Source organism: Euphorbia lathyris, chromosome 1, assembly GCF_963576675.1.
Source record: "Euphorbia lathyris chromosome 1, ddEupLath1.1, whole genome shotgun sequence".
Classification (NCBI taxonomy): domain Eukaryota; kingdom Viridiplantae; phylum Streptophyta; class Magnoliopsida; order Malpighiales; family Euphorbiaceae; genus Euphorbia; species Euphorbia lathyris.
The window spans coordinates 52,170,394-52,192,048 of record NC_088910.1 but is presented as its reverse complement, the minus strand read 5'-3'; the positions used below and the strand labels follow the sequence as shown (position 1 = coordinate 52,192,048).

At 32.2% G+C, this 21,655-nt stretch overlaps 3 protein-coding genes across 19 annotated transcripts; all 3 read left to right on the top strand.

The window, feature by feature from the left end:
* The first annotated feature begins 966 nt into the window (after positions 1-966).
* Positions 967-2,306, top strand: LOC136202277 (remorin 1.4-like). Its single transcript, XM_065992832.1, has 4 exons — positions 967-1,452; positions 1,526-1,700; positions 1,795-1,876; positions 1,960-2,306. The coding sequence occupies exons 1-4, from the start codon at positions 1,245-1,247 to the stop codon at positions 2,149-2,151; spliced, it is 657 nt and encodes a 218-aa protein (XP_065848904.1). The 5' UTR covers positions 967-1,244; the 3' UTR covers positions 2,152-2,306.
* Positions 2,307-6,108: 3,802 nt separating this feature from the next.
* LOC136232660 (uncharacterized) lies at positions 6,109-12,043 on the top strand. 12 transcript variants are annotated; one of them, XM_066022016.1, is made up of 8 exons: positions 6,112-6,524; positions 7,370-7,451; positions 7,544-7,614; positions 9,493-9,791; positions 9,917-9,967; positions 10,879-10,911; positions 11,046-11,340; positions 11,519-12,043. In XM_066022016.1, the coding sequence occupies exons 1-4, from the start codon at positions 6,140-6,142 to the stop codon at positions 9,657-9,659; spliced, it is 705 nt and encodes a 234-aa protein (XP_065878088.1). In that variant the 5' UTR covers positions 6,112-6,139; the 3' UTR covers positions 9,660-9,791; positions 9,917-9,967; positions 10,879-10,911; positions 11,046-11,340; positions 11,519-12,043. The 12 variants fall into 12 exon arrangements, with proteins under 12 accessions (XP_065878106.1, XP_065878136.1, XP_065878126.1 ...); XM_066021999.1 differs by having other exon boundaries at positions 9,917-10,231; XM_066022026.1 differs by lacking the exon at positions 10,879-10,911.
* A 6,510-nt stretch (positions 12,044-18,553) lies between these two features.
* On the top strand, positions 18,554-20,660 carry LOC136232638 (transcription factor PIF7-like). Of its 6 annotated transcripts, none has more exons than XM_066021948.1 (6): positions 18,554-18,889; positions 19,315-19,621; positions 19,697-19,795; positions 19,871-19,931; positions 20,147-20,287; positions 20,367-20,660. In XM_066021948.1, coding segments are annotated over exons 1-6 (633 nt in total). In that variant the 5' UTR covers positions 18,554-18,887; the 3' UTR covers positions 20,390-20,660. The 6 variants fall into 6 exon arrangements, with proteins under 6 accessions (XP_065878020.1, XP_065878015.1, XP_065878006.1 ...); XM_066021934.1 differs by having other exon boundaries at positions 18,558-18,889; positions 19,871-19,936; XM_066021925.1 differs by having other exon boundaries at positions 18,561-18,889; positions 20,025-20,287.
* Positions 20,661-21,655: the final 995 nt, after the last annotated feature.

Genomic DNA, 21,655 nt, shown 5'->3' with positions numbered 1-21,655 from the left:
GATTTAATATGTTGAAATAAATAATCAAAGACTCAATTAATTAAAATCAGAATGATTAGAGCCTCAAAATGCTTTTTGCCGCTTCCAAAATGGCCGCATACTAAAACATCTACAATAGAAGTATATAATACATCCAATCAATTAAAAGAGAAATGCTTACCACTTCATTAAGGATGGTTGGTGCTAAAAATAAATGTGTATAAGTGACATCAATTGATGGTCGAAATCCTAAAAGGATACTAAACTCACCGATTTGTATGGATTTTATAGTGACTTTCTTAGGTTTCAAGTCAAACAGAGTAGTTAGTGAATTGTAAAGTAAGCTTTTAGTTGATATTACGATCAATGGATTGCTTAAGATAAGATAGAATGAACTTTAAGGTGTTGTACATTTTCTGTATAGTCATTTTATTCAATTTACAAGATAAAGAGGGGTATTTTAGGGACTACTGTTTGCTCTCTAACTGGTGGTGTCAGGGACGCCTGTAAAGGTGTAAACATGAATGAATTTTTATAGCAGGCCCACTGAGATTTGCCACATTCTAACCGCTAGTCGTGTGTTACAGCGATGACAACTTTATAAACATGACGTGCTTCTTTCATTGATCCACATAATGAGATGGTTAGAATTTCTTCAAACACTTTCTATTGGTCCATATGTTTACTACGGTAAATGGCATGTAGCTTTACAAAGATAGAAAATCATAACTTTGATTAACAGAGTGTTATATATGTTAGGCTGGCTGGCAGCTTTGTTTTGTTTTTGTTATGAATTAGAGCTGACCTGGTAGTGAAGCAACCCAACCCAGTTTGGCTCCAAATGGAACAAAGGTATCAAAATTCCCACCCCACGACCTCACTTACCCGCCTTGTTGGTCATTCCTCTAATTGCTAACTCATCAAAATTTTGGCTTTCTTTTTCTGACATAACTTTCAACAATGCTCCTATTCCATTATTCATACCATTTTTAAGGCAAAGGAAAATAGATTAATGTAAAGGAAATAAAAAGGATCCTTTACTTCTTTCAAAAGCTTATTATGCTTCTTTCTTATTGCAAAACTTCTTTTCATCTTTTCTTCCACCTTTCTCTTCCTGTTCATCATATAAATCTCTTTTTGCAGGCCTTTTTCTTCTATAATTTCTCACCAATCAAACACTTCTCCATCTTCGTTAAAAGCACGAAAATAATTTCATCTACAAGATTTCAGTGCATGGAAGTATTGCTGAATCTTTTTATGCAGAGATGAATAGAGATTATAACTATCAACAAACCGAGTTTGCAGCTGCTGTGGCTGCTGGTACATTCGTGGTTTACTCACTGGAGGAATCAAAAGCCAAGTTTAGAAGAGAAACAAGTGATAACCATAAGAAAACAAGGACAGAAATCCGGATTGCAAAAGAGGATACTCGTGTTCCAATAATGAAGCATTCATCCATCAAAGATGCAGCAGGTAATTCTGCAAACTGTACACATAAACAGTTTCTTGAAATATTATAATTAACAAACTACTTTGTTATGTATAGGCAAAATTGCAAGCCAGAAACCACCTGCAGATACTATGCCAAGCAGAAAACTGAGCCGTTTGGCCTCTAGGAAATCTATGCTCCCTGCAGATCAAAGGCACTCAGGAAGGGGTAATGTTGTTGAAGACAAAGTAGATTCTTGGGAGAAAGCTCAGATAAGGAAGATCAATAAACGGTCATTTCAATTCCTTAACTATAAACTATTTTAGATCAATTAAAAATTAGTCTGAATGCTTGGATTGGTTGTAACAAGATCTAATGGAACACAGGTATGAGAAAATGAAATCAGAAGTTGTTGTTTGGGAGAATGCAAAGAAAATGCAGGCCAAACTAAGCATGGAAAGGAAAAGGGTTTGTTTCTTTTTTTCTTTCTTAACCTTTTGTGGAATTAGAGTTTGATAAAGATGAATGATGACTAATTGATGGAAGTGCAGAAAGAGCTGGAGATGAGAAAGATCAGAAATATGCAGCATTACCAAATAAAGGTAGACCGAATTGAAGCAATTGCAGGAGGAGCCAAAGGACAGTTAGAGGAGAAAAGAAGGAATGATGAATCTGAGGTGAGAGAGAAAGCAAAGCATATGCGCTCCAAAGGCAAGAATCCTGTTAGGTTCTTCTGCTGCTGAATTTCACTTGTGTAATAACTAAGTTGGCATTTGTAATGTCTTTGTAAATGTTTAGCAATGTTTACTTACTTGTGCCTAATAATTTACAGATAAAATGTAAATGTAAATGACTTCAATATCTTGTGTGAGAAACGTATGGAAAAGCATCTTTATTATCCTGATTCTTCATTTGAAATTCCTCAAGTTATTGAATATGTTAAGCTAGTTGTTTGTTCCAATATTATATTATGTGTATATTGTCGGTATTGTTTCAAATCCAATTTATTAGACGTCACGGTTTTAAAACTTGTCTACTTATGTTGAAAACACATAGATGTCATTCTATCTCCATTTTGCAATATAAGATTCAATTTATTCTTACTTTTTGCTTGGATGAAGATTAGAGAAAGTTAAATAATAAAAAGGGAAGGAATATGATAAAGAGAAAATAGGAATCCAGTTGATGTGGGATGACTAGATCTGCAAAACAAGAGGAGGTCAGAGGAGGATTGGACACCGACTACTGCTATATTAGAGAAGTTAGAGACTCCCTGCAGCACTTAAATCTCCATCCTAATACATGTCAACACTACTATACTTTCTTAATCTCCGACATACCCCCACACGCAAATGCCTATTGGGCTTGCAGCGTGCACAACACAGGCCCATCCGCCATGTGTTCATCCCGCCATGTGTTTTATTAATTCCATAAATTAATGAGGTTGCCGGGACTCGAACCCTCGACCGTTTGGTCATAGTGGCTCTGATACCATGTCAAGGAACCGATTGAACTAAAAGCTCGAGCTGATAGTTAAGGCCCAATCATATATCTTATAGTAAGATCATTCCTCGGGTAGGTTTTCACTACGTTGTTACAAAAACTTATAGTAAAACGAGGGATAAAGATGGGATTATGAGATTTATTGAAAAGTAAGCACCGAGCATGCAATTATAGTTTTCTAGAATAATATTTAAGAATAGCTAGATATTTCAAAACCCTAGATGAAATTGTGGCTGATTTTTAGATATATAGGAACATGTATCTTGTATTGTAGACCTGTCCATGGGTCGGGCTGGGTTCGGATCGGACCTGACGGGTTTTTGTGTAAAAGTGTTCGTCCCAAGCCCAGTCCAGTCCAGTATTAATTTAGACGGACTCGGGCCGGGCTGGGCTCGGGCTTAAAAATCAAATCCCAAGCCCAACCCATATAAGCCCACCTAAAAAAATATTATTAATTTTTAATTATAAAAAATTAAATTTATACTTAAAATAAATATTTACTTATAAATATATAATATTTTTAATTAATATTAATAAGGCGGGCCGGACTGGGCCGATCTGTGATATTTTCATATGGTCCAAGCCCGCCCAAAAAATAGACGGGCTTTAGCGGGCCTGGACCGGCCTGGATCTAAGAGTAAATTTCATTGTCCAAGCCCGGCCCAAAGGACACGGACCTGGGCGGGTCGGGCGGGTACCCGGACCCGTGGACAGGTCTAAGTAGAAGGAATAAGAAAAACCTATAAGAAACTAAAGAGTGTTGCGTGGATGTGAGGGAATAAGAAAAATTGATCGTGAGTACACCAACAAGTGTCTTAGAGCATTTCTAAGAAACTTTTAGTGCACTCTCTAAACATATCATTTCCAAGTTATTTTTAATTCTCTCGATTCAAATTTTAACTTAAGAGCCAAATTAAGAGGCGTTGGAAATTGTCTTAAAGTTCTTCTTGTAAAATTTAGTTTCAATTTAATTAAATAATGATCGTTTATTCTCTTCCTTCTCTCTAGGGTCTTCACTCTGTTCTCTCCTCTTCCTTTCTTTAGCCGCCCACCGCCCCTCTCCCCCTTTCTCCTGCATCCGACCCCTCCTCCCTTTTCCCCTCTTTTCTTCTTTTCTTTGGAAAATATTCAGTTTTGCCCAGATCTCACAACAAAGTTCAAAGCTCCTTCTATATAGTTGAGGAGGAAGAAGGAAGCTTGTCTTCCTTCTTCCTCCTCCCCTTGCTTTTTATTTTTTCTGTTGTGTTAGTTTGTTTTCCTTTTGTTGTATCATTTTGGATCTGACATATTTTATCCGATCTCTGGATCCGTTTGTCGTGCATCTGTTCGTTAAAATCTTTATTTCTGTAACCTTTTCTATTGTAGCAAGTGCAGAAAAGATAGATCTTATCCGTAGATCACTGGATCTACGTGGTTGCAAAAGAAGGGACATAGATCCGGTGTTTCAGACTAGGCCAAAGGATGAAGATTGGACTACAGCTGCTCCGCTGCGAATCTGGGGTTACGATAATTATATGGTTCAACGGTCTTCTATTTTAGATGTACCTTTTATGGGTTTTTTTTGCTCTTTGTAGTATTTTTCTTGCCTTTGTGGTTCATGTAATAGGCTTTGCCTTTATGTATGTGAGATTTTATTCCTTACTATTTTCATGTTGTACTATCAATCTTATTATCTAATGAAATTTTAGTATTCCCATAAAAAAAATAATGATCGTTCAATTCGGTCTTTCATTCTCAACAAGATTTTTAAAATGGCACAAAAGCACAGCAAATATTCGTAGGCCGGCCCTGGGCTATGAAATGAGGGGCGCCCGCCCAGGGCCCATAACGATAAGGGGCCCAAAAAAGTATTTTTATAGTGTATTTATAAAATATTTTTATAGTGTATATATTAATACAGAGATGAACATGTAACATTAAAATTAATTAGTTTAGTTGGTAGGAGGAGCTATCTAGTACTTTCATTTTAACTTGAGGTTGAGGGTTCGAACCTCATTCTTCCCATTTTTTAATTATTTTCAAATATTTTTTTTCCTCTGATTTACCTTATTTTATCACTATCAAATATATTTTTTTCATTTATTGAGGTTGAGGGTTCGAACCTCTTTCTTCCCATTTTTTAGTTACTTTCAATATTTTTTTCCTCTCCCACCTTATTTTATCACTATCAAATATTTTTTTTCCATTTATTTTCTATAATGAATTGTTACTATTTTCATGTTTCCTTAAATCTAAATTACCAATTTATATATTGAAAAAAAAGTAACTATTTAATTTTTTCTCATCATTATTATTATTATCCAATTTCAATTTTTTTCTTAAATTTAAATATCAATTCATTTCCAATATATATATATTCAATATGAAAAATAATATACTTATTTACTTTTTGCAATTTTACATGACACATATACTTGTTATTTTAGTACACAAATAATTCTAGTTATTATACTCGTTACTACTGCACTACTAATTTAGCTTACATATAGAAAATATTGCAATCTTAAATATAAAGTTTACGAGTTGGTGCAATTTTAAACCTAATTGATTAAAAATGAGTTTTTTTTTTCCATTAATATTAAAAATGAGTTATTTCCCTATTAAGTGACCAGAACGGTGGAGATTGGAGTGATGATAGAATAAGAAATTACACATAAAAGACCTCATTTTCGTCAATTAAGCTTGAAAATGTACCAATTGATAAACGTTAGGCTAAAAATTGCACTATTTTATTTATGAATGCTAATTGCTTTCTCCTAATAACCATATGACTAAATTAGTATCTTATTTCTTGTAATAAAAAATTATTCAGCCTCCAACTTAAAAATGTTTATATGGAGGACCCAAATTTATCATCTCGCCCCGGACCTCTAAAAGGTCAGGAACGGCCCTGCGTAGAGGCATTGAGAAATTCTGAGAATCACGACTCTTTTTCTCCCCAGTTGATTCGTTTGGAGAAAAATAGATTAGTAGAAAGGTACCCATTTCAGGCGATGGAGTTGGCAGATTCCACTTAGCGAATTCTACATATTTTTCAAACCTTTCGACTGAAAGTGGTTCCAGAATAAGAATATGAATAAATTTTATCCCAAACGCTACATGATCTCATTCGTTCTTTTTCTTTTTTTCCTTTTTTAACAAAAAAGAAGGAACAAAATATGATCTTTCTGCTAAATATGCCTCACAAGTCCAAAACATGTGCACAAATCACAGCATGTCGGCAGTAGAATGTGTTTTCACGATCCAATCACTATAAATGTCTCAAGAATTCAATTCAAATCAACAGAAGTTATAGGATTGAAGGATTTGATTGCCCAAAATAAGTTGTTATCATCTGTCAAAATTCCTTGGATTAGTGAAAGGATAGATCTTGAGAAATTCCTGATAATACTTTTGATTCAATATATATATAGTATGAATTGGTTGCGGAAAAAGAAAGAGAAGCAAAGGAATGAAGATGAAGACTCTATCTACACAGGATTCGCAACTGCAGTAGCAGCAGCTGCATTTGCTGTTCGTGCACGTGATGCCAAAACTCAACCTTCCATGGCTGAGCTTCCTCATTCAAATCAAATTAACAATCGGTTCTCATTCAAGAAAATGACAACTGGAGGTAATTTTCTTTAATATATATAAGCACAAATGGGATAAGGGTAAATAAGCTAGTCCACGATAATGGTAGGGGTAGGGATAAGGGTAGTAGGTTACGCTTTGGGACATGGAACATAGGTTCTTTGACAGGAAGATTAGCTGAAATTGTAGATGTTATGAAGAGGAGGAGAATAAATATAATGGGCCTACAAGAAACCAAGTAGGTTAGAGCCTAGGCTAGAGAGATAGCTCCTTGGGGTTATAAGCTTTGATACTCAGGAAATGATAAGGGTAGAAATGGAGTAGGTATTCTTATTGATAGGGAGTATATTGATGATGTAGTACCGGTGTCTAGGAAGAGCGATAGAATTATGAGTGTTAAGCTAGTGATAGGGGATGAGGTTGTGAATGTCATTATTGCATATGCGCTACAAATAGGATTAGATGTCTCTATAGGATGAGGTTCTCATTCAAGTATATGACAATTGGAGGTAATTTTCTTTACTATATATATTGAGGGGTGGTTTCATGGTAGAAGGTCTAAAGGATGCCGAGGAAGGCTCAAGGAAAGAATGACTGTAGAGGTTTTTTTAAAGCCGTGGGATCTGAAAAATAAGATTTGATCAAAACCGATAACATCTACACGGTGTTGAAGTGTACTGTAAAATTAAATCAGCAGTGACATTTTTATATAAATAAGCTTCATGTCGTGTGACCAAAAAGTCACAGGTTCGAGTCTTAGGAGCGGTCTTTTGCCAAATAAATTGGCAGAGGAAGACTTACTCCCAGTACACCTTTGTGTGGGATCTCTCCCCTTTTTTAAGCTTCATGTTTCTCTGATGAAATTAAATTATATTGTTATGTTAGCTCAAACTTTGAGTAGAAAGGCAACAAGTGAGAATGAAAAGACAGCAGATGAAGTGAAAGAATCAGAATTAAAATCTCAACGGTATTCATCATTTTGTCTACACAAAAGTTGTTAGCATTGAGGATTACTGCAATTAAAATGATTAAATAATGATGTTAGTCAAAAACTTGCAGGAATGGAAAGCTTAAATCTATTATTGATTGGGGAACTGCAAAGAAGCTCAAAGGAAAAAGCAAAAAGATTGGTACTAAAACAGTTGAGTAGAAGATAAATTTTGCTTAACAGTAGAAACCTATGTTGCACACAAACTCTTTTTTATTAGTGTTTTTACGTTTCATTTCTGTTTTCTATTTCCGTTTTTACTACAGTTTTCTAGCTAATTTTTTTTTTAAATAACGTTTTTCAATATCTGTTTTCCATTTTAGTTCCGTACAACATAGCTTGAAACTGCAGGTTTCATTTTCATATAGCATCACAAAATGGACTAGAGAACTGTAATATTTAATTGTATAATTTGATAAAAATTTGTGTGATTGTAAGTAAAGACTAAATTAACTATTCTCCACAACAATCTTGAGACAAATTTAATAGTTTATCCCTGTAAAATAATATTAATATATTCCAAAAGAATCATATACTACATCTGGAATTAAATCTTCTTTAAGAAAAGTCAAAATCTATTTTGAGCTTCTTACAAAAATTCACTTATTATTTAATAATATTTGCCTTATCACCTATTTAAAATGTTTGTTGTTTGTGGCTTCACTTATGAAATTTCAACTAGTCGTGAATGATAATTTTTTTTTTTTTTTGAAAGGTGAATGATAAATTATTGATTGGGATTTTAATTTTAATTGGTCATGAGCTAAATGTTACCAATTTATAAGTTGCGGAGTCAGGATTTCATATCTGTAGGTTAATTTTAGTCTGTGGTTGGGGTATTTTTCTACACACAAGCTAGGTAAACAACCACAAGGTTGTATTTGAAAAAAGGTATCATAAATACCACATCATAAATCGGCCAAACTATAGGGTATTTTTTTGTAATTAATCCTTAATACTTTAAGCATTTATAATATTCAGCACTTAAAATTCAGTATTTAATTTTAAGTTTTATCAAACACCACCTTAATTTCAAGCCATACAATCACGTTCTATTTTATAAGTACTAATTTAATTATCTTAATGGTGCAAAGGGAGCTGAACCACTATTTCTCAAGAGTGGTGTCGAGCTGACTTTGCCCCTAGCCCTGCAGTGCAACTAATAGATCAACCTGCAAAAATAAATATTTTATTTAAATCATGGAATAAATATTATAAAATAATAAATAAATGTTTTACAATAATGACATGGACCCTGAATGACCAAATGAATTCGGTCATTCACCGTTAGATCAAAACTTATTAGAATCATGTGGTAGAAATTCAAACTATCATAAGACTTAGATTTAATAAGTTTGGATCTAACGGTGATTGACCAATTTGATCATTTAGGGTCCAGGTAAGCACTACTGTAGTTTTTTAATCTAATTTTTGTTTGTTTTATGTACCGTGATTAATTATTTTATTATATAAAGCTAAAAAACGAATTTTTGAAATTGAAATCAAATTAAAATGGTTGAACTAATGTATAAGTTTTTATTTTAAAAATTGACGGTTGTTTTTTCTATTAGTTGTGATGCGAACATGCCTTTACTTAATGAGATTAGTTTTAATTTACTCCGTCCGAGGTGAGCGCTTTCAGTCCGTCATTCTCTATCTTTGTCTCGGGAGGGTAGGTAGTGTCCGTACTAGCCGTTAGTGGGAAGGGGCGAGAGTGCATTCTTGGGTGTTACTTTAATAGGAATCTGACTCTTCCTTCCAAATAGCCAAACCGAAATTAAAATATTAAGTGATTTTCTTAAAAAAAAAAAATATTATATGAACATACATTAAAACTAATATAAAAATCATGTAGAATTTTAATAATTTTACATTTTTATATTTAATTTTTAAGTCAGAAATATTATATATACATATAAAAGTGATAGGTATGGAACAGTAAAATTAGGAAATTTTTGCTAATTTTTTCCAATGTTACCCTTACATCCTGAGTTGACCGTATTACCCCTGTCATTCACAGAAAATTTCCAGCAACCTGGCAACAAAACGATGCTGTATTACTTACCTTTCTTATCTAGGAATTGGTGCCTTCCATCTTCTTCCCTTCTCTACCTACTAGCTTTCCTATCTAGGAATTTGTGCCTTCTTCCTTTCTTCCCTTCTTTGTCTACCAAAGGAGCAGAATGAATCCCACTTAAAGTCCAAAACACATCGCATAAAAAAAAGAGGAGAGATGATGTGCAAGAAAACAACAGCAACCACAACAAAAACAATTTTCTTCTCATCTTCTCAAAACCAAGCTCATTCTCTTCTAACAAGGTAAAGCTCTATTCTCTTCTTCTCTTTATTTTTCCAATTTCAATTTTTATTGTTCCGTTTTTCTTCATTTGAATTTATTCATCAATTTGGGAACTATTCTTAATTTTGGTTCTGTGTTCCCCAAGGGAGATGTTCACAGTAATTTCTTTTCCAGCGTTTATGCCAGATCTTATAAGGTACACGTGTTTCCAATCTCTTCATCATTTGTTGAATTTCGAACAGTGCCTTTAAACTAATTTTAACAGTCAGATGAACATCAGATCTAAAATTTGAGGCTTGAAATATTATCTAGACTATCCAACCTGCAAATCACGAACCTTTTTTCATTCCTGCAACAAAACTCTATCAGTTTTTGGATCTTTAATATTGTCTTAAGGTTTCTGAAGTTCTGTAGCTATTCAGTTTGTTTTCCCTCTACTGATTTGTGGAATTTTAAAGAGGTAAATTTCTCTAGATTTGGAATTCTACATTTTATGCTCTCCTGATTTTACATTTTTTTAATTATTTTCTATGCCGGTTTGTTTTCCGTATATTAATATTTAAAATATTGACAACTATATAGCATGATTCTGCAGTATAAATTTATGATTATATGATTATATGATTATGCAGTATAACATTTTCATCTGTTGTTTTTCATGCCTTTTTTAATAAGAAATCCAAATAATATGCATACTTATAATTTTAATGGTATAAATTTTTCTGTGTCTACTCTATTTAGTTGACCAAAAAGAAAAATAAATTCCAAGTTATTTCAACTTTAACTCTCTTAAGGAATGAAAGAGTCCATTTATGGTAAATGAGATAAATGGAAGCAATAGAGAAAATTGGGTGAATAAGAACAAAGGAAAATACAAGAGATAAATTGATACGACAATTTATCACATGGTTTTCTATTTTTTTACTTTCTCAATGCTTTGCCTTTTTTTCTATTATTTATTTACTTTTGAATAATTTGTATGACATGTTAATTTTTATTTGTTAATACAGTTTATGATTGTGTTTTTTGCTAAATTTTACTTACTTGCATATTTAGTTATATGGATATTGTAGTCTAAATTTTTCTTTTTCTTAACTTTGATTAAAGGTTGAAAATGTGAAATCTCTGCTTGAGGTTGAGGTAAACTGTTTCTATTTTAGCAATCACTCTTTGTTTAATTGCCGAGAAAGTTGAGTAAAAGAAAATATTTTCTTTTTATGAAAAAATAAATATTTTCTTCATAATATTTTTTTTTGTGTGTTTCAACAATGCAGGTACCACCGGAGTTGGATAATTGTCAATTACATGGCTGTTGATGCATATCAACATCTCTGCCATGCTGCTACAACTACACGTTAGATAGCTGATGCCATTGGAAGTTGGTGGTGCTTTGGTGCTTCTATATAATTCCCTTAGGGTCTTAGATATTGCAAACCTTAATTGGAATTATTCATGTCATGATCTTTGTTGTATTTGGTATAAGAAGGAATAACAGGTTTCAATTCAATAATCGGCCTTTGTTCCTGACTAAGTTTCAAATCACCACTCCCCTTGAAATTTAAGCCAAAGGTGCAAATAGTTCACCACTCTTTTGTTTTTAAAATTTTGTTTTGTTTGTGAGTTTACCCCTATCACTTTTATCAAAAAAAAAATGTTTTGTTTTGTTTGTATTTGCTTTGTTTTGTTTCATTTCAAATTATTGGGATTGGAAAATTGGTATTGATATTTGTTATAATTTCATTTCAAGGTTTTGCTGGTGAGTTAAAGAATGCAAGGAGGATTGGAGTGTTCAAGCAATTCATAATGGGAAGAAGTAGTGAAGTCACATTTGCAGATGCCTTTGAAAATATGGAAATGATAATTAGAAACATAAGTGAATTTGGTTACATGGGAGAAGTTAGTTTGGCCATTTTCAGCTTCCTTTTGTTTTAGTTATATCAAGTAAAGTTAACAGTTATTATAGGAACTAATAAATTTTTGTACACAAATAATATTATTGTACAATGAAGCAACCAAAAAGAGTAATATGGATTCAAGATGTTACTAATGGACTAAACTAAGATACTAAGATCTCTCTTGATTTACAGAACAGTTACAAGTGGGCTAAGCATGTTATAAAATGCACTAAGAGACATGCCTTTTTATTCCTTTAGTTACATTTTAGAGTGATTACTCAGTTGGTCATCACAATTAGTTCTGTATTTTCAGTTTCTACAGTTCCGGTTTTACATTTATATTAAGGATTTGTTAATTTGCTTATTATATTGTTCTGTTTCTGTTTATAAGTTAAGGATTTGTTAATTTGCTTATTCTATTGTTCTGTTTCTTGATGTTTGAACGGGATCAGTGTTTGGTTTTTGTTGGGATAATTTGATTCTTATGGTGAAATTAATTTTTCTTAGTTAGTTTATAGTTTGGTTTTTGTTGGGATAAGTTTCTTATTATGGTAATTATATTGATGGATAAGCAATTTCACTAATTTGTAAATGCCAACAGATTAGCTACAAACTTAATAGACAACTAAGACAAGCATTGTTATCAATCCTATTGACGGGTAATTCTGTAGAACTTATTTCCATCTATTATGCTTAAGCCTTAAAACTTGATTCTTTTCCTTCACTTAACTTGATGGAATTATTATATCGAATTACCTTCCAAGTCAAAATATATTTGTTTAAATGCATTTGAATATTATTATTTTTTCATAAATTTTTTTAAGGTTTCTAATGGATTTTCATATGTCAAATTTTTTGCTTTGAGATTCCCTTTAACATTTCTTCATGTTTGCTTAGACAAAATGATCAAGTTATTATATATATAAGATACATAAAAGCCAATTATAGTTAAAAATATAAATAAATAATATAGATGATAATGACATGGTTAAAGAGTTACGTGTTTGTGTTTATATTATATATATATGGATGTGAGCTGTTAAGTTATAACCAAATTTATGTTAAGTTGAACTATAAGTTGCTATTTCTTCGAATAGTTGCAGTAATATATATATTTTTTTCTTTGGAAATGTTTAACAAAATGAATGAAAATGATTTTATATAATGTACTTCAATGATCATGTTTCAATTGCTTGATACTAATGATGGATATGACAAGTTTGGTTTTTGAACAGATTTGATGACTCCTAACAAGGATAAGGACAGATACAAGATTACAGTCTACCAAATAGTTAATCCAAGACTAATATAAAGAATGAAATAAATTTAATATGTTCTTCCTTTAGTAGCCTAGATATTTTTTAAACGTTTATTGTGTATAATTATAATTATAATGTTATTTGTATTGCGCTATTAATTATGATTGCATTTAGTGATATAGTATTAGAATATTGTATTTGAGTAAATAATATAGTAACATAGGATTTTAATACATTTTTCGTCCCGAAACTTAGTGAGGGTATCCATCTAGTTTAAAAGAAACTTCAAATTTATTTGTTTAAATACTTTCTCAATTGATTTGAATACTTTTATATTAGTTTTAAAGTGAATAAATAAATATCAACTTTTTTTTTTATCGAAAATTATTCATCATTACCCAAACCTACTATATGCTAAATGGTTTGATATATATTTTTTTAGTGAAATGACTAACCGATCCTATACATTTCTATAGCTAAGTCGACATCTTTAGCAAAATGCAAGTTTTTTAAGTTAGAAATGCCCCATGGAACATATATGTCATATCAGTCGTAAAAGTTAGATATGTTCAGAATGTCATTAGTTGTTCTACAATCAACAATATTTTATATCGTGTTAATATTTCATGAGTTTTTTTATATTATAAACGGACCTGAATAATTTTATCAGTGTTTAAGAAAATGGCCGTCTAAACTACCTAGACGTTCGAAATCGAAAATCCGTTCCGATTAGTTTCTCTAAGTGTTTTTTAACACTTTATAAATATTTTTGACCATTTAAACTGTCTAGACTTTCGAAATTGAAAATCCGTTTTGATTTTTTTCAATTAATCCATCCAGATGGGTTTTTTTCTTGACACTAGGATTTTTTTTCCCGCTTGAGTTGCTTAGTAGCCCTATGTGGCAACTAGACCACTTGGGCAATGCTAGGCGGTTATCGAAAAAAATGTTTTATTATCATTATATTTTATTTATTTTTGTTTTACTATATTTTATTTTTTAACATTATATTATGGTTATCGGTAAATTATGTTTATTATTTTTAGATATTTTATTTAATTATGTTTTTTATTTATTTTAATGATATGATTTAAGACTTTAAGAATATATGGTTGTATTCTTATATTATATTACTTTTGAACATAATCTTTTAGTTGTTTAAATTGTTTTAATATTATATATGGGGTAATTAATTTATTAGTCCCTATATTTTGACAAAACACATTGTTTAGTCCATGTATTTTTAAAAACACATAATAAAGTCTCTAACCTTTTTCTCGCTGAACTGTTTAGTCTCTAACGTTTTTCTCGGTGAACTGTTTAGTCCATGCCGTTATACTCTCATGAAAATTTTGTTAGTCAATTTGAATGTGTGTTCTTCTTTTTCTTTATTTTCCTTTCCTTTAAACTCTAATGCATCTGAAATCAACTTTGAGTGTTCTTCTTCTTGATTTTCTTCTTAATCGTTCAAATTCGTAAGCATTGGGTCTGTTCTTTTTCTTGTTCTCCATGCAAATAGCTTATTCTTCTAAATTGGATTTCCTCTTCTGAAGTTTGAAGGTAAATAGTAAAGGGTAATTTAGTCATTTCCGAAGTCATAAACGGTAAAAAATCTAACAAACAGACGGAAGGACTAAACAGTTCACTGAGAAAAAGGTTAGGGACCTTACCATATGTTTTTGAAAATATAGGGACTAAACAGTGTGTTTTATCAAAATATAGGGACTAATAAATTAATTACCCTTATATATATACAGTCTTGATCACATGTACCTTAATGAGTATGTAAAATTTGCTCATTCACCGTTAGATTTAGACTTATTAGAATCCTAAGGTGCAGATTCAAAATATTCTGAGACTTAGATTTAATAAGCCTATATCTAACTATGAATAAGCAAATTCACTTGTTTATTGAAATGCATGTGAAAATTCCTGTATATATATATCAATTGATTTCGGAAATTGTCCATCCAACTAGCGTTTAAAATGTAGTGATTTTAGTGAAGAAATAAAATTTAAAACTTAAAGGAGTGTCGGTGTTCTTTTTATCCAGCTCCAGTACGTGTTTTGTTTTGGAAAAAGAAATTATTGGGGCGTGCCGCCAATAAAATAGCGTCCAAATTCGAGGAAGGAGGCGATGCCAGGATTGGCATTGGCTTCACAATCATCACATTGCTATCAAAGCAATAGCATTTAATAAAATGGTCCTATATCTAATTAAGCTACACTATCTTAATTCTACCTTTAATTATTTGTGGTTGAGCATTCAACTATCAATTTCCCTCTTATTTCAGAGATTCATCTTCAACCTTCTACAAGTAGTAGACAGCACTCCCTCCATTTTTATTACATCTTTTCATGGGTTGGGTTCGGTCCGTCCCCAGCGAGTTTTTGACAAAAAAAAAATAAAAATAAATAAATATATATATATATTTAGCCCAGACCCAACTTAGTTCAATGTTATTTTAATTGGATTTGGATCGAATTGGATTCGGATTTAAAAATCAAATCTCAAACCCAACGTAAATAAGCCTCCTTAAAAAATATAGGATAAATAATTTATAAATCTCTATGTTTGTATATACTCCCTTGGTTCTTTTATTCTTTTAAGGTTTTTTTTATCAAGACCAATGCAATATTAATTACACAATTAAAATGACTAATTATCTTTAATATCTCTCCCCTAAATTTCTATTTTTTGTGTAAAAATTATCTCCCTTTGGGTTTAATTAGGATTATTTGCATTAATACTAAACTTCTCTCTTTTACTATAAATAATGGCAAAATTGAGAAAATATTTCTAAAAGTGCTTGCTAATACAAAACGACAAATAAAAGGGAACAAATTAAAAAACCTAAAAAAACGTCATATAATAAAAAAAAAACGGAGGAAGTATTAGACTAGTGAATCCCTCCATTTAAAAAAATAAAGTCCATAAGTTTTGACAATACTAATTACTTGGTCCGTTCATCTATGAATATTATATAAATAATAAGTTTATCCTCATATCACCAATTAAATTATATATATGCTCTTTAATTATATTTTATATAAACATTTTATTATATTAACGCAACTATGAAAAGTAATATTAGTATCCGATCACAAAGTCTCTAAATCCGGTCTCTAGACTGTGTTAGAGAAAGAATTAGAGACCGAATTGTCGATCTATAATTCGCTTATTTCTTGTAGTGAATGGACCATTGGAGAAACAATGATGTCAGCCGTAACATCCCTAGCTACCTGATTTTCATCAATGACAAATAAGTTGAATAAATTATCATAAGTAATAGGCTGCAATTGAGCTTTTAAAACCTGAACAAACTGTCTATAGGATGGTCCCAAGCTAATCAGAATACAATCCACAAAATCAACTGAATTCATCGGGTTTAAATATGTATTTATGGAATTCAATATTCATTACCTTCTCTGTCGAACCGGAAAACGAAGCATGTGTTTTCTGATCGATGAATGAACGAATGAAGCGCACGCATGTGTTGTTCGTTCCATCGTCCGAAACCCACCACCGCTTTTTCACCTAGCTATAGTTCGATCAAGACCTACTAGCTATCAGTTAGGTTCCGCTATTTTTACAATTTTCCGGTAGCCCTATCTCTTTATACAGATGTTGGGGGAGGCATTACTTAGGGCAATCTCATGTGTGGCTCGGGTAAGCTAGAGTAACTAACGTTTTGCAAAGCAACTAGTTGATCGAAAAAGCCTTTAGCCATTTCCATATAAACAAAGATGTATCTTTGAATGGTGAGAAGTTGATTCCAAATATTTGTAATTTGAGATCGAGATCCAATAGAGAAGATAACATGTAATTTATCGCAATCATACTTTGTAGTAGTTGATCTAATCAAATGTGGAAGTGTATCTTCAGAAACAAAAGAGAAAATCCATGATTGAACTTGATGATCTTGTTGCCCTCAAAGAATAAAATCATAATTTGTAGGTGGAGAGACTGTTTCAACATGATGAATGCGCCATTCTTCCAAAATATTTGTTAATTGATGGGGGTACGAGTTTAACCGTTAATCTTTGAGAAAGATTGAGAGAATTTTGGTGAGGGAATGAGTTTTTGTTAAATGTTAAACCCGACACATTGGAAAGAATAGAGGAAGAATTCAATAAGGTAGACATATTTAAGATTTAAACACTAAAAGACTCTGATACCATATGACGTCTTCAAATATGAACACACTTTCCGGTAACATCTTCTGATCACCTAAACTAATAACAAACAGTCAAAGAGCGATCGGATTCCGATGTCTTCTCTCCAATGCTGAAGTTAGTGGAGTACTTAAAAGTATAGAATAACTTGAAAGCAAAGTGAAAGTGATACTAGATAGTGAATGATTGTGACATACTGGGGTTTAGATCCCAAGACTATTTATAGTTAATTATGTACCTGAATAGTTAATTATGTGTCACCATCCAATTGGTTTCGAATTCTTTCTTTTTATATCATTCCGCATTTCATGGCTTGACATGGAAACTAGGAGCGTGCCTTTGAGATCTGTGAAAAGCATTGGTCCACGTGTCCTCTCAAGCAGCTTCTTGAAGAAGATTCCATGAATATGAGCTTTCGTAATCTCCCTTGATATGAGCTTTTTAGATTAGGCCCACATGCTGGATTCAGCTAGACCTTTGCCTGAGCCCACTTATTTTACGCCATATTAGATGTCTCCTTAAACTTTCAAAAAGCTCCTTACTTTTCTGAAGAAATTACATTATTGTTGAGTGAACACGTCTGAAAGAGTGACGTCGCCTCTCTAACATCTCATCATTATTGTTTTATACCGCTTCGATTTTCTCAAGTGTTAAAATAATGATAACAAAACTCTTTGTTATCTCCCCCAATTATAAATTGTAAAAGAAGATTTATCCACACTCCTACATCTTCATGCTTTTGGGCTCACCATCTCTAACCTGTAAGTTTTCTTTGTGCGTTGCTTCTTTGCTTTTTACTACTTTCTTTAAATGGCTCCTAAAACTCAAAAAGCTATTTAAGATCTGTCTTTCCGCTATGACCCAAACTTGTCCTCCTTCGCCCTATGAAGATGTTGCAAAGGTTTGAAAAAGTGAATCCGAGAGTCCCCGCTCAAGCCTCCACTATGACTCTGAGTGTCTTAGAACAATTGAAGAATATCATGCTTGGCTACGATTTTCCTTCCTTAAATACTATTATCACACAAATAATTCTCGATTTATATTTCACAAACATAAATCCTAATTATATTATTAGGAATATAATTACTTCATATACAAGATACTAATTCTAGTCAATATAGTATGCTAAAAATGGGTATTTGTAAATATAACAATGCTTAAGTGAAACTGAGAGAAATAAATCATTATACACAAATTAATGTACAAATTCATTAGAGAATAGAGTGAGATAAGTACATGCAGATATTTTAGGTACTGAAGTTGTATTATGGTCCCATCAAAGACAGGAGTATCTATTGGCAGAATAAGGTCCAATCCAAATGAGCCACGTCAAGGATGAGATAATTTATGTAGGAACATACTAAAAACCAAAGAGAAGAGAAGAGAAGAGAAGAGAAGAAAGATGTATATCCAACTCTAATTAAACAAAATACTTTGTACCACAAGTTATGTAAATTCCAAATTGAAACTAATTAATGAGATATACATCTCACAATAAATGTGGCATGAAAATGGGACCATTATTGGAGTTGTAAGAAAGGGAAATTATAGAGACAACTCTCCAATTCCAAATCACAAAAATGCTTTGTACAGAATAATTGTGTGATCATCATTATCAATATAAGTCAGTTGTGCAGCATAGTACCCCAATTGGAATCCAGGGCAGGCCAGGCCAGCAAACTAAGACAATAACAACTCGAAGAAGAAGAAAAGAGTAATAGATCCTTCAATTCATCGCCTACGTGCATATTCATCTGCCACAAATATCAATCATCACTTTTTCCCAATGTATGCATCACCTATTTTCTCTTTTAGCCTCTTTTTACAACTTAGACATGTTTGGTTTAAATGTTTATCCAATTAAATCTTAATCAAACACTTTTATTCTATAATTTGGAATAAGAAAACAATAAAGAAAAATTAACCAAAAAAGCTTTCTTTTGGTTAATGGCACAATTAATAAACAGGAGGAGGAGAAGACTCCACATGATCAGAAAGATTCTAGACCCAAACCCAATTTGGAAACCCTCTTTAATTATTCCTTTCATCTACCTTTTTCCTATACATATATGTCAAGTTTTTCATTGATCATAATTATTTGCTATATGCAAGGGAATCATGTAATATATATATAATAAGTAGCTATTTTCATGTTGTGATTTGAATAGTATATGTATATGTAAAGATAGATATGACTGATGAAAATTTGGCAGGTCAAATTACGAGGTTGCAGAGCTAACATGGGAGAATGGGCAACTAGGGTTGACTGAACTAAGTAGGACCAGCGAAACGCTAGAGTGTATTGTCCATCAAGCCACGTGCCAACACCATAGTTCTGGCCACCAGCCCCTGGTGAAGAAACGTACAAGATCAGAGTCAGATTATGCAACATTAAGTGTGAATGGTAGCAATTGTATGGATCAGACTAATAATAAGAGTTGGGCTAATTCTTTTGATTCTCCTCCAAGCTTCAAGCATAATAAAACTACTTTTGAGGATTCTGCTTCTCTTGGTGCATCGGTATATAACAATTAACTACTAGTATTTCTTTATTTCTTGGGAAGTTAATGATAGTTTATGAGTTATAAAATGCAGGAAAACCAAGATGAAGATGGAGAGACAAAGACAGAAACAGTAAAATCAGGGTCCAGCAGAAGAAATCGAGCTGCTTCTGTTCATAATCAGTCTGAGCGGGTAACCACTTATTCTTTCAAACTCAGAAAATAAATAAATTTTGAATTGATGCTAATGATAATAGAGATGGTACAGAGACGAAGAGATAGGATAAATCAGAAAATGAAAGCTTTACAGAAGCTGGTTCCAAATGCAAGTAAGGTCAGGAATATCATATACTAATTGATTAAATATTTGAATGAAAAAGATTACCAAATTGATTAATAAAATGGGAAATGAAATGAAAAAGTGCAGACAGATAAAGCATCAATGCTGGATGAAGTGATAGAGTACCTAAAACAATTAAAGGCACAAATACAAGTGATGAGCACTGCAAGAAATAATATGATGTCTTTTGGGATGCAATTTCAGATGTCTCTTCTTGCCCGTATGGGTATGATTGGAATTGGGTATCCACCACCCACCAGTACTACGGCGCCGTTTCTTCGTCTTCCCTTTCTGGTTCCCTCTATCATCCATCCTCATGCTCATGCTCCTCCTCCACCCACTCAAGTACGTAGTTTACATAATACTGAGTTTGTTTTTTCTTAATTTTAGAGTAATAAGTTACAGAGCTTTATGTTGTTGACAGTCAATGAATATGGAAGTTTATAAGAAGATGGCAGGAGTGTATCTACAGCAACTCAACCAGACCACACAAAAACCAAGCAATCAATAACAATCAAGGTGGTAGTAATTCATGCATCAACAAGTATATAATTTTTCAAGCACCAAGATTTGCCAACAATTATATTATAAACATATAAATTAATGTAATTATATTATACTGTTAGCTATATTTTTGAAATTACAATTTACAACTTTGATTTAACAATTTAAGGAACGTATCAGGGACAATTGAGTGAAAGCTTCAGGCTTTTTTAAATTTCTATTGGATTCCTAGTTTTAGTACAAACAACTTTACTAATTCATGCAAAGACACTCGAAGTGTTATCAACTCACAATAATTGTTATCTTGTGAACAAGAGTTAACCGGTTCGAGTTTTAGGAGTGACCTTTACCAAATAAATTGGCAAGGGAAGGCTTGCTCCTATTGCATCCTTGTTGTGGGACCCTTCCCAGAACTCTCCTTAGCGGGGACGCGTGGTGCACCGGATCGCCCTTTATTGATTATGAAAATGTTTGAGTACACGAATTAAAAGAACAAATAACTATATATATATATATATGTCAGAACTGTACTAAGAACAAACTTTGACAGTTTCAACATAAAACTAAATTTAGAAAAGTAGGAAAATTGAGAATCTTGATAACAGAACTTGGGAACCTCTTGAGAACAAATCCGAGGAACAAATTTACGAATTTTGAGATGAGAGGAATAGAAGAAGAAAAGGAAAGGAAAATCTTGGAAAGAAGAGAGATATACAACAAAAGAGAAGTAAAAAGAAAAGAGGAGAAGCTTTAGAAAAGCTTTTCATTTGATTTTGTGATGTTGTTATTTTGGTTTAAACTCCTCAACAATTATTAAGAATTTAGAAAATTGAGCCAAAGATTCAAGAATTTTATAATCTCATGCTAAGAACAAACTTATCACTTTATAAAAGTGAAAGAACAACTTTAGAAAAATAGAGAACCTTGATAACTTTTAGGAACAGCATAGAAATTTTGAGAAAAGAAGAATAGAAGAAGAAGAAGAAGATAAGAAAATCTTAGGAAAAAAAGAGAGTAAAAGAAAGAACAAAAGAGGAAAAACTTTAGAAATGGGATAAAAAGAGTTTTTGGTTGATTTTTTCTGTTGCTCAAAATATATTAAGAATATTGATCCTCGATCCCTCCTTTTTTGCTTAAAAAAAATGTGCCCACAGTTATCCTTTACTTTGGAAAAATAGGATTCCAGCTAAAAACAGTTTTTATTATTAA

Coding starts and splice junctions, on each gene's coding strand:
- LOC136202277 (XM_065992832.1), top strand. CDS start 1,245: ATGAATAGAGATTATAACTATCAACAAACCGAGTTTGCAGCTGCTGTG. Junction 1,701..1,794: donor ATAAGGAAGATCAATAAACG/GTCATTTCAATT, acceptor AATGGAACACAG/GTATGAGAAAATGAAATCAG. Junction 1,877..1,959: donor TAAGCATGGAAAGGAAAAGG/GTTTGTTTCTTT, acceptor ATGGAAGTGCAG/AAAGAGCTGGAGATGAGAAA.
- LOC136232660 (XM_066021990.1), top strand. CDS start 6,140: ATGTGTTTTCACGATCCAATCACTATAAATGTCTCAAGAATTCAATTC. Junction 6,525..7,369: donor CAAGAAAATGACAACTGGAG/GTAATTTTCTTT, acceptor TTGTTATGTTAG/CTCAAACTTTGAGTAGAAAG. Junction 7,452..7,543: donor TCAGAATTAAAATCTCAACG/GTATTCATCATT, acceptor AAAAACTTGCAG/GAATGGAAAGCTTAAATCTA.
- LOC136232638 (XM_066021925.1), top strand. Junction 19,796..19,870: donor TTCATAATCAGTCTGAGCGG/GTAACCACTTAT, acceptor GAGATGGTACAG/AGACGAAGAGATAGGATAAA. Junction 19,932..20,024: donor GAAGCTGGTTCCAAATGCAA/GTAAGGTCAGGA, acceptor GAAATGAAAAAG/TGCAGACAGATAAAGCATCA.